Source organism: Eptatretus burgeri, chromosome 1, assembly GCF_056783735.1.
Source record: "Eptatretus burgeri isolate ZD-2024b chromosome 1, Ebu_testis_v1, whole genome shotgun sequence".
Classification (NCBI taxonomy): Eukaryota; Metazoa; Chordata; class Myxini; order Myxiniformes; family Myxinidae; genus Eptatretus; species Eptatretus burgeri.
In genome coordinates this window covers 54,234,835-54,247,154 of record NC_140961.1, presented here as the reverse complement: position 1 = coordinate 54,247,154, position 12,320 = coordinate 54,234,835, and the positions used below count along the sequence as shown (strand labels likewise).

The 12,320-nt window shown below is 44.2% G+C and overlaps 1 protein-coding gene across 3 annotated transcripts in view; it reads left to right on the top strand.

Moving 5' to 3' along the window:
• The window catches only part of LOC147034511 (arf-GAP with dual PH domain-containing protein 1-like), a 77,806-nt gene extending 67,879 nt beyond the window's left edge, over positions 1-9,927 (top strand). For all 3 annotated transcript variants that reach the window (XM_085884677.1, XM_085884669.1, XM_085884660.1), the window contains exons 8-11: positions 3,799-3,861; positions 5,085-5,162; positions 5,573-5,801; positions 8,671-9,927. In XM_085884677.1, coding sequence (XP_085740803.1) covers positions 3,799-3,861; positions 5,085-5,162; positions 5,573-5,801; positions 8,671-8,699 — 399 coding nt within the window. In that variant the 3' untranslated portion in view covers positions 8,700-9,927. The remainder of the gene's footprint in view (positions 1-3,798; positions 3,862-5,084; positions 5,163-5,572; positions 5,802-8,670) is intronic.
• The last annotated feature ends 2,393 nt before the right edge of the window (positions 9,928-12,320 follow it).

The following is a 12,320-nucleotide window of genomic DNA, read 5'->3' as shown; positions in this document are numbered from 1 at the left end:
CCAGCGCGTGCGGCGCCGCTGTGAGGAAACGACGGGGCAGAGCCCTCGTTCCCAAGCGGACCCTAAACCCAACATTTGCAGCGAGTCATATAGTGCACTTAGCAGTGCGGGATTATCGACTCGAGCTTCCGATGATCTGGGGAAGATTGCCAGTTGCATTAAAAAGGCATATGAATGAATACCTCTTAAGAGGCTGCACGAATGGTGTTTTTCACAACACAGGAAACACAGCCAGCACGACGCCCACGTTGCACGAAAATGTGTGGAGGCCGATAAAGATGATTCCACGCCATGTTGGGCGGGATACGAGTGTGCGGAGTAAAAGCGGCGCATTCCTTTTCAACCAAATATCTGATACATATCGTTGTTTGCCCCGCACACACGCGAGCAGAATCGGGCGAACGCGAGCACTGACCATGTGCATAATGGCCGAACCCCGCGCACTGTATCGAATGTGCTCAAAGGCAGACACGTACGCCACTCACGAAACGTGCATGGATTTATCCATAACCATGTACCTTCGTCCCTCACTGACAGCAGCGGATTCCCCATGGATGGTGAACGTCTTCTCTCTACGGCCATCGAAGCTGTGATCGAGCCGAGGAGTGTTGTGTGGTGCGGGCCGCGTTGTCGCGTGGAGCGGGCACGTTGATCGGCGCTGCTCGGGTGCCCAAGCGGGCATGCGGGACCCTCAGCCGGTCGCCAGGGCATGGCCCGGGGGTTTTTGCAGGACGATTCGCGTGCCAATTTCGGTGTGGGCGATTCATGTTATGTCGTGGGGTCGGAGCGAAATATGTTCGCTGTCTGGGATGACCTTGCCGGAAACGAAGTGAGGTGGTTTCCGGACAAAGTTAGTGGGCCACATGAGTGGTCGGGGCCAATCGGAGCACCCGATTCAGGTGATGACATTTCGCTTCAGGGTGGTCCCTCCCCCCATACTGCAAGTCCTATAAAGGTCGGAGCGGTCCCTCCGCCTTTCTCTTTCTTCTTTCACTCTCTTGTTCTAGCCTCGCCCTCGTCGATATCGCCATAACCCGCCTCCTGCTGCCTGGACCCCGCCTCTGTCTCTCTGGCCTCGCCCTCGTCGACATCGCCATGACCCGCTTCCTGCTGCCTGTACACCGCCTCCTCGTCTCCACTCACATGACGTCAACCCCACCCGCCGACCTGGTCTGGCCTACCACTCCGTCCACGCACCCTGGACTCCGCCCCCTCTCCACTCAAGCCCCTCCTTCACGAACATGGTCTCCACATGCTCTGCTGAAGCCAGAGACGACGCGCCAGGTATCGGTTACCGCACCACAGAGCACCCCCTCCCTCCCCCGAAATTTATTGGTGACGTGTCGTGCTACCAAGCACAAAGGTACCAAGAACGTAGCCTCAACTCCTTTCCCTTCTCGTTTCAATACTCCCTCTTCATCGGGTTTTCTGTGTCTGTGCGTGTGTGTATGTGTGTGTGTCCTGGCGCCTGTCTGTTTAAGTAAGACTGCAGAAGATCGTTATTGTTATTATGATTATTGTTATTATTCTCGTGTTAAGTCTGCTCTGTATCCCCTTTTGTAAGTTGCCTGTTTATTTGCTGCACCACACCTCTCTCCCCTATCTCTGCACAACACACCCCGATAAATCTTTATCGTGCCACGTACCTTTCCTCGCCCATTGTTAATAAATCATTATTAGGAATGTTCCCTGCTCGTTTTTGTCTTTTCTTCCATTGATCCAGCATGGTCCGAATCCTAGTTTATCCGGGACTTTATTCTCAACTATCCATTCCTTTTAGCCGGTACATCCTTGGCAGTGTCGCTCGGGTGCATCCGATCCGGTAAAGTGATCCAGTCTGGTCAAGTGATCAGGTTTGGACAAGGCGTACTGAGGGCGTGTTCCCTGGTAATTAAACCATTAATTAGGTAACCCGATTAACCCATAGACGGGAAGACCCTCGGTCACGCGGTTAAGTTATTGGCGTCCACGGTCGGGTCGGTTAAGCGACCCGCCGCGCCACGGAATTATCTGTGTATGACGGCCTACAATTCCGGGGAGTCTGGTGGGAGCCGAGATAGCTTCCCCCACCTAGTGGTCTTCTCACCCGAACCCCGGCCCACAACAATATTCATGATGTCCTCTTTTTGCAGGTGTATAAAGTGGAGTTAGTATGTCGTCAGCAGATTTAGATTTTATCAAGATAGCCCCATTTCTTCATCATGCTGTGGACAACTAAAGAAAAATCGTTTTCCATCTAAATCTGCCTGAGAATGAAATCCTTCAAGACTCAAATGGAGTTCAGGGTTAGATGCTTAGGACAACATCTACCGATCAAGGCCACAATCCATAGATTATCTCAAAGCAGCAGTATCTTAGAACATCCATTCAATCACTGCAGCTGAATGTGTCAGAGTAAGAAACAATTTTGCCCCTCACCATCGAATCAAAGTGTGCCTGATGTATTGAGACCAACACCTGGAGCATATGCTGTAGCCAAAATCAAATCTACGACATGAAAGATATCCTTCTGAAACCTTCCATAATGATAATGCATCATGTGAACCAAATGTGTTCCAAAGAACATGTCATCTTAAATCTATAATAATATATGTCAGTGTCTCCTCCATAACTCCATAACCATGAAACCTAGTGGCCCAAAACTTTGCATGCATACCAAGGGAACTCCAAGGTAGTGCATGAATGAAAATTGGGTGTTTGGGTTAAAAAAATAAAGGATTATTAAATTGTATGGGTACTGTTTATTTTTTGTGGTCACCCTGTACCATGAATTAATTTAATAACCAGACTCAGCAATAAGCTCTGAACTAGACTCGGTGGCATAATGGTTACTTTGAATGCCTGCTCTAAGTCTGGGAGGTCAGTGGTTTGAGCCCTGGTTGAGTCATACCAAAGATTTCAAAATTGTACTTGCTGCTTCCTTGCTTGATGCTCAGCACTTGAAAGGGATAGGGTGTGGACGAACAACTATAGGCTGGCAACCATTGTGCATGCTTGCTGGCCCCAATGGCTTCCTCCTGCATTGAAGTTCCTTGAAAGGGATCTTGTTAAAAAATAAAATTACATTGCTTTATTTAGATACTGCCTGACAGGATGGTGCAGAGGTAGTGCACTTACCTGTGAGCTCTCTCTCTCGCCTGGGTTTAGATTCTTGGCCCGACTATGAATTGTCAGATTGCTGTTTTGGACATTAACGATTGCAGATTAGTTGGAGGACATTAACGATCCCACGGCATCCTGAAGGCTATGTTCCAAACATTTCTGCCCTAACCACAGCAACAGGAAGCAATGCATCAGCTGCACAGCCTCACTCCCAGCCATGATGCAAACCAGCACCCCCGCGTGGCACATCGATAAATTAATGGATGTGGTGACGGCCTTTTGCGTAAAGCTCATATGTCAGACGCATTTATCTTCCATCAGTACTTGTATGGAAGATTTCCAACTGAAATGTATCGTGCAATGTTCGGTCTCCACTGAAACAAAGCTTTCAGTTTTGATTAATTTTAGAGAATCATCCCTTATAACTCCATACCCCAACAAATATCAGGAAGAATCAGCTGCAAATGGCCACCTTTTCACCCTCGAAATTGTGGTGGTCAATGAAAAAGGATGTCACTTTTATCAGTGTGAACAGGACTTCCCTTGGATTTTTTTTTTTTTTTTTTTTTGCTCAATGCTGTTTTGACAGCAATGTCAATGGAAAAAAAAACAAACAAAGCTTTATTTCTTGGTAAAGTGTTCTCTTTCTTTGTCTTGTACGATCTGCAACTTGATTGTTTTTTGTATCTTTCACAGCTGGTGAAGAAGCTCACAAGAACGTATGCTATAGAAGGCTACATGGAGAAATCAGGCCCTCGGGTAACTTACCTTGATTTATTACCTTGATTCAATAAAACTTGTACGACATGGAGTCACCCCTTCTGAAAAACAAAATATATCTCATGGAATGCAGATGGCTGTTGTTAAATCAAAACTTCAAAACTAAAGGATAGATAAAATAATGATTGTTCCTTTCTTCAAACAAGTAGCGTGTAGTGGAAGTTTTCTTTTTTTAAATTTCTACTCATGTAATTTCTAATCATTTTTATTATTTTTTATTTCTACTTTTTTTCTAAGGGCTAAATACATGGGGTTAGCAGCACCATCTTTATTCTGATCCTTCAGCTAGATTTTAATGCCAGAAATGTGTGTTTTCATCAAATATTCTGTGATCTGCAACTCAGCAAAAGGGGGTTATCGACATATGGGACACCTTGTGTGGCACGATATCTCAAAAAGTTGTGTACGGATTCAGAGAAACTTAGTGGACAGGTTGGGTGTGTGACAAGGACGAATTGATTCAATTTTGGTGAAGATCTGGATCCGGATATGAGATTTTCTTTTTAAATGTTAAATAATGCTTCACCATGAAAGATAATGCCAATAATGATACATAGCATGATAGTTCAAACAGTAGTGGACGCATTATGACAAAACTTGGTGGATTAGTTGGTTAGGTGATGAGAACAAGCCAATTCGATTTTGGTTAAGGTCTGAATCCAGATCCGGCCTATCAGTGGGATACAAAACAAAACTGTTCAGCCTGGCGGAGGTATGTGCTCTTCCAAGTGCCTTCTCGTTTGTTTTTGTGTTTCCATGGTTTTTAGATCTTTTGTATTTAACTTCTAAGAGAACAAAGCACTTCATTTCATTTTATTGTCTTGACATGATTTAATCAGCAATATTAAATATGAAATGTGTGTCAAAGAAAAATGTGTTTGAACTTTAATAAATACTATATGTCTGCAATATTTATTATTACAGGGTGTAAGGTCGTAACTGTATCTCACAATGATAAATGTCCATGAAACAAGCATCTTGAAAGTTATTTTTTTCCATAAAGAAAGCTTCAATTTGTCGTTTTTTTATTTTCTTTTTTGAGCTTTGGTCTTTCATGGTCTTTTGACTTAATTGGTCGTGACGATTTGTTTTTGTTTTGTTAATGTTAATCTCCTCTTGATAAACTCCTGATGTTTGCAATGCACAATGCAGTGATTTCACGTTTACCTTCATTATTTCTGCTGTTTCCATGTTCTCCGTAGCCTCATGAGGGCTTCAAACGACGTTGGTGCACCTTGGACACTATGGATCGCAGGCTCATGTACTTTAAAGATCCATTGGTAACTTGGTGCGAGGCAATGAGCAATGAGCCTGATGGTGTGAGGCAATCGGATCTCACACCATAAGACTAATTGCTTTATCGTATATTTGCATTGTCCTATGCATTCCTCCCGTCATTTATTTTTTCATGTCCTTTCCAACTTTTGTCATCAATGCTCAAGTCATTTCCTTTGCTCCCTCCCACCCCTCCCACTTCCCTACTCTCCTTTATTTCCCTATTTACCTTAAAATCTCCCCCCTCCCCCTCCAACCCCATGCATTTGCTTATGTAATAAGTAATTGGCCTTTCAGCTGAAATGATGCCTTACATTTTTGTACAGGTTTTTTTGTTTGTTTGTACCGCATCCAATTTCAACTGCTGTTTGTTCCTTGTCATTACCTCATCCACTCTTTTACTGTTCACCACCAGGATGCATTCCCCAAAGGAGAAGTGTTCATTGGAAGCATAGACAGTGGGTATTCCGTGCACACAGAACTTCCGCTTGGCACCCAAAATGCACGGTTTCCGCATGGACTCACCATATGCACACCAGAACGCAATTTCCTCTTTGCATGCGAGTCGCCCTCACACCTGAAGGAATGGGTGGCCGCTCTCGAAGATGTTATCAAACGGCCCATGTGTCCCCAAGACTATGCAGGTGAATGTGTTTGCTGTGTAATAGTATACGTTGCATAGCCACGTCCCTCGATGCACAATGCTCTTTCAAGTGATGCAGGGATAAAAGCAATAGTACACAATAGTACAGGATAAAGCAATAGAGAATACACAGGACAAAGTTTGGGAAGATAGGGGAGAAAAAAGGGTGACAGAAGAGGGAAGAGGCGAGGGAAAGAGTACATGGTGGGTAGGGATTAAGTACTTACTGTATCTACAAAATGGTTGCAGAAGCTAAAATAATGGCATTTTTGTCCATGGTCGATGATGAGAAGGTTGCACTGTAGAGCTCGTGGTCTTTTTCTTAAAGATAAGGAACTTGTGGGTTGAACCAAGACTGGCCGAGACGCACCATCGCCCATCGGGCCTGGCGCCCAACCTATTTTACCCCATTGGAATATTGGCTCTTACAGGAATAATAAAAACACATACTGTGTATATTACAAACCTTTGGGCTGTGTTGTATTTTTTTCTTTTTGTGCTTTAGTTGCAGGCTTGATGGCCTCCTCCGACATTGACATTCCTTGTAACTCCTTGTCACCTTTTGATTAAATATTACAATCAAAATAAATGAATAATTCAGTCGTCTCAGCTGTTCAGTAAGCCTTTCAGTCAGCCCGGCCCTTTTACTTTTCTTACCTACTCACCGTTCTCTTCGGCATGTTTCATGAAGCTCTCCAGTCAGGTTCCAACTCGTCCGGGAATTTATATTCTCTCTTCCAGAAAGTCTGCCCCCTCTTCTCAGTATGCTTTGTGTTTTTTTTCTCATTCTACCCCAATGTTGACAACATGGTTATCTCTCCTCTATAACCTGAAGACAAGGGACCAGGGTGCCACATTTACCAGGATTGTAAGGCTTGTTTGCCCGGTCACTAGTTCATATTCCATTGTTTCTTTATCATCTGCTTTATACACTGTACAGTGTACATGGTTCCAGGTTTTTCGATAGAGCGTCACTGTTAGGGATGCGTATGCAATACTACAACACAAACCTCATCCTACAACACAAATGACAAAATGCCCTCATGACTTAAGGTTTAATTTACAGGATGAAGTTCTTACCAGCACACAAAAAAACAATTTTTTTTGGGGGGGGGGGGGTTAGTCCCATTTTCTGTGCCAGTTTATTAATTTTGTTCTCTTATTCACCCCTCCATAATCCGCCTCCGATTTGCACTTTGCATTCTCCTTTGTTATCTCAAGGATGAACTTTGTTTGCCATTACAAGTTTATATTTTGTAAATTCAGATCGACCTTTTCTTTTGCAGATATTTGGTTGGTCTGTTTCGCATTCATATCTGAATCCATGCCATGATATGGGGGAGCCAGGTTCAAATCTCATGTGTAACATGTTGTGATCATTAGCCCATCCACAACGCAGCGGGAGACAGGGTTTTGCAGTCGTGTGTGTGTGTGTGTGTGTGTGTGTGTGTGTGTGTGTGTGTGTGTGTGTGTGTGTGTGTGTGTGTGTGTGTGTGTGTGTGTGTGTGTGTGTGTGTGTCTATGGCTGTGTCTGTTCGGGCCATAACCTTTTTACCATTTGAGCTTTTGTCTTCCAATTTATTTCAACAAACTTGCAATTTTTTTTTATTTTTTACTTTTAACCTCCACCACCGAAGGTGGAAGGTTATTATGTTTTCACCACTGTCTGTCGGTTTGTCTGTTTCTGTTTGTGTACAGGATATCTCAAAAAGTTGTGGATGGATTTGGATAAAAAATTTGGTGGGCAGGTTGAGAGTGTGACAAAGACAAACTGATTTGACCTTGTAGTGGGGCAACTTAGCATAACAATTGTGCATTTTGTGAGGAAAGCACCAAATTTGGCACACCACTTGCCTATCATATTATGAACACATTTGGATATTGGGCCATCTCAAAAATTTAATGGCAGTGGAAAATGTCTGCCACAGCCATCAGCGGCTGAATTTGAGATGGCCCAATATCCAAATCTGTTCATAATATGTTAGGCTACTAGTGTGCCAAATTTGGTGCTTTCCTCACAAAATGCACAATTGTTATGCTATATTTAGCTAAGTTGCCCCACTATTGGTGAAGATCTGAATCCGATAATAATTTGTTCGTGATTCTTCACCATTGAGAGATAGGGCTAAAAACTATATTTTGCATGATATCTCAAAAAGTTTTGTATGGATTCGGATGAAACTTGGTGATCAGGTTGAGAGTGTGACAAGGACAAATTAATTCGATTTTGGTGAAGATCCGAATCCGGATCTGGATACGAGAGTTATTTAATTTTTTAAGTGATTCTTCACCATTGAGAGATAGGGCCAAAAGTTATACGTATATAGCATGATATTTCAAAAATGTATTGGGCCCAATATGTTCGATTGGATCAGGCATTGCGTGGTGGAGGCATGTGCCCTACCGAGTACCCATATCGTAGCTGTCGTTTTCACAAAAATTTATTCCGAGTACAAAGCGGATGTGAATGGGCTTTGCTTTTTGAGATGGTTTAAGTTTGTACATTGTAATATCTTTGCAATTGATGATAACATACATGCACGCCGATGTCGATGCAAGTAATTTATGTACAATCCTCGCTCACCATTGGCCTTATATCAATGTAAAAATTGAACAAGCTACCTTCAACTCGCAACAAATTTTAAAAGTAATTTAACTTCACACTGGACTGAACGACAGCCTTTGTGACCCTTAACTTTTATAACTCTACATGTCACCGGAACCAAGTGATATCATTTTTCCCTTTTTCTCCATCTACAGTCTGGTTTAATTGATGAGGTCCCAAAGTCCACAAAATGTGAAATTGAAACAAATTTCCCATGATGACAGTCGTAGAAATCCGACTGATTTGTGTGTTCTTTGCATTTCAGTTGAAGCTCGTTTTGTGCACAAGCGATGAACATCAACACACCTGCTGCCACCTGTAGTATCTTTGAAGCCATGCTGGCACAATTATCAGGCTCATCCTTCCGGCGACGCTGCATCTGCCATCACGTCAGGATGAAGATATCTGCATGGCGATGTAGTAACAGCAAGTTACAAGCAAGGCTTTGGGTCGGGTTGTGTGCTATGTTCCACTTTTGCTACATTCAATGAGTTCTCAGTATGACAGCAGGCCTACGTAGGTTGGATTTGCCATGAGCACTGACCTGTCTTTTTATTCTGCTTCTCACCAGCTGCCTAATCATTCAACAGCAAAGTTCTAATTTATTAAGCTTAAGGGGCGATTAAAAAGTTTAATAAGACACTTGAAAATGTACGTCCACATACCCGGAGTGCATTCGTCATCTTTTTTTTTTAAGTTTTTTTTTTGTTGGAATAATCAGTCACTTAGAAATGTTTTTTTGTTTTGGGATTTTTGTTGCGAACACTCGTGATTCATCTCGATTAAATGTCTTCGTTGGTTATCTTCGATAGTTCTTCGTGGGTGTGTATTATAATATTCTTGAACAGAAAATGTTCGAAGTTGTTTATCCTTTTGCTAGTGCGAAAGTGGGGTTCTCTGATCTGGATAATTGACACTACTCATTCTGGGATCTTTCTTACATTGTATCTTTCTTTTATTAATTAATTATAGAAAATTGCAGAATTTTCGATCCTCCTCCAACCCCGTCTGCTGCCACTCCCTGACTCCACTTTGTATCCCCCGTAGGATTTCCTTTTATCTCCTCTACTCTGACCCCATTGTCCCTTTCTTCCTCCTCCATAGACAATGTCCTGTCCTCCCTTATATTACTCTCTCAATTTTATTTTTCATACCTCTCCTCCCCATCCCCCCCAATTCCACAATGCCATGTAAAGATATAATTATGAGTTATTTTCACTGTTTACACGTGTATCATGAGCCTTGTGCACAAGAATAATGTTTTAAGAGATCAGGGAACTTGACGCTGTTTTTCTTTTTCAATCCTGGCACGAATCTTCTGCTGTCGTTTTTCAGTAATTGTAGTGATACGAGTTACGTACTTTATCAATGGAATCCTAGAACAACTCTGATGGCATTTATTCAGCGGAGGATCTCGTTCAAAATTTCTTAAATGCTGGAGATTGTATGTGCTTCATTGAACTGATGTATGGTTTTATTTTTCAAATTAAATTGAAGCTTTACAGTTGTAATAACATCAAAAGTATATTTTGTGTATTGTCCAGCAAAGTTAGAATTTCTTTTGTTGCTCTCAACTAATTAGTGATGTGGTGAAGCGGACATTTCTGGAACTTAAACATTCAGTGCCCGTAGAACGGTCGAGGTATTGAACAAAGAATGACTGTACAGTCGCTCGGTGTGTGAGACTGTCATTTTCAGTTGTAAACCTGTACTTCCAACCAGGTTTTGTAATTTAAGCATTACTTTAAAACGAAGGGAGCCCACAGAAATGCGGGACAAAGCTCCACTTTAGAGATGTGGGGACAAGAAGAGATGCCAATTCCCAATTACAATCAAGAAGGTTTGAAATGAGATGAAACATCAATGATCATGTTCCATGCTCTATATACAGAGCGTCGATGCTGCCGAAGCAGTTTCTACAGCTGGGGTCACAATCCTGGGCCAGTCACCACTCCGACAGCAGGAAGTCAGAAGAGGAGTTTGGACTTTGTTCAGGATGCCAGTGATAGCTCGTCTACTCTTCGCGAAGGACAACATAGGATCTTTAACGTCCACCAACTCGTGCCGGTAGATGGGACGCCCAGTTTAATATCCACCTGAGTGACTCTCCCACTTTAACTCTCATCTTTCCACCCCCCCCCCCGGGGGTGGAGAGGGGAGAGGGTTTGGGAGGCGGTAAGCATGAAGGGAGGTGGAGGGAAGGCAGCGGGAGGGGAAGAGAATGCGGTGTGAGGGGCGGGGAAGGGAAGGGTGATAAAATGTGCCCAAAAGCTTTGGGTATGGTAAAACCTTGGAGATAAGTGTTTATACATACCAACAACAAAATTAACTTATTACCTCTGCTACCTTAAGAGAACGCAGGTTATGTTTTCACTCATGTCTGTCTGCTTGTCTGTCTGTCTATGAACAGGATATCTCAAAAAGTTGTGGATGGATTCAGATGCAATTTGGTGGGCAGGTTGGTGTGTGGCATAGACGAAATGATTAATTATATGTTAGTGAAGATCCGAAATGAGGAATGATTAAAAGAATTTTTAAAGCGATTCGTCGCCATTGAGAGGAGGAGATTGGGACCATACTCCATGCAGAGCATTGGTGCTGCTTAAGCAGTCTCCTTGGCTATTGGGCACAATCCTGGACGGGTCGCCACTCCAACACAGTACACCAGCAAGCTGGCACTCATTTTGCTGACCTCAGAAGGATGACAGGCCGAGTTAACCCCACCTGGTATTAATTCAACAGCTGAGCAGGATTTGAACTCAGGACCCTTGGATCCAAAGCCCACCACCCTAACCATTAAGCCAACACTAGGTATACCATTGAGAGATGAGGCCAAAAACGATATTATATACTGTATAGCCCGATATCTCAAAACGTTGTGGACGAGTTGGTTATGTGACAAGAACAAGCCGATTAGATTATGGTTCAGGTCTAGATCCAGATCAGGCCTATCGGTGGGATACAGAATGTAAACTATTCAGCCTGAAGGAGGTATGCGCTCTACCGAGTGCAAGTCCAGTTTATTAAAGTAGTTCAGCATTGTATTGTTACGAATCTGGCAGCCATGAGCACTCAACACTCAGGTCCTTATAGAACAGTTATATCGGTAAGTGTGTGTTTATAGTTGGGGCCCCCTCCCTGTGTCTAACGGGAATTACATGTGTGCGCTGCGGAGTTTCTTTTACAGCAAATCTCCTTCACTTCACTTCGCACACCGACGCCATTGCCCACGTGCGTTCCACCACGTATGTGGGCGGAGATTTTTATCACCTCAGCTCTGACTCCACCCCTTGTCCAATCATGCACAGAGGGCGACTTTCCCACGACACCCCGGCCAATGAGGGCTGAGATGCCACAGAGGGCGACTTTCCCACGACACCCCGGCCAATGAGGGTGGAGATCACGCACAGAGGGCGACTTTCCCACGACACCCCGGCCAATGAGGGTTGAGATGCCACAGAGGGCGACTTTCCCACGACACCCCGGCCAATGAGGGTGGAGATCACGCACAGAGGGCGACTTTCCCACGACACCCCGGCCAATGAGGGTGGAGATCACGCACAGAGAGCGACTTTCCCACAACACCCCGGCCAATGAGGGCTTAGATGCCACAGAGGGCGACTTTCCCACGACACCCCGGCCAATGAGGGTGGAGATCACGCACAGAGGGCGACTTTCCCACGACACCCCGGCCAATGAGGGTGGAGATCACGCACAGAGGGCGACTTTCCCACGACACCCCGGCCAATGAGGGTGGAGATCACGCACAGAGGGCGACTTTCCCACGACACCCCGGCCAATGAGGGTTGAGATCACGCACAGAGAGCGACTTTCCCACAACACCCCGGCCAATGAGGGTGGAGATCACGCACAGAGGGCGACTTTCCCACGACACCCCGGCCAATGAGGGTGGAG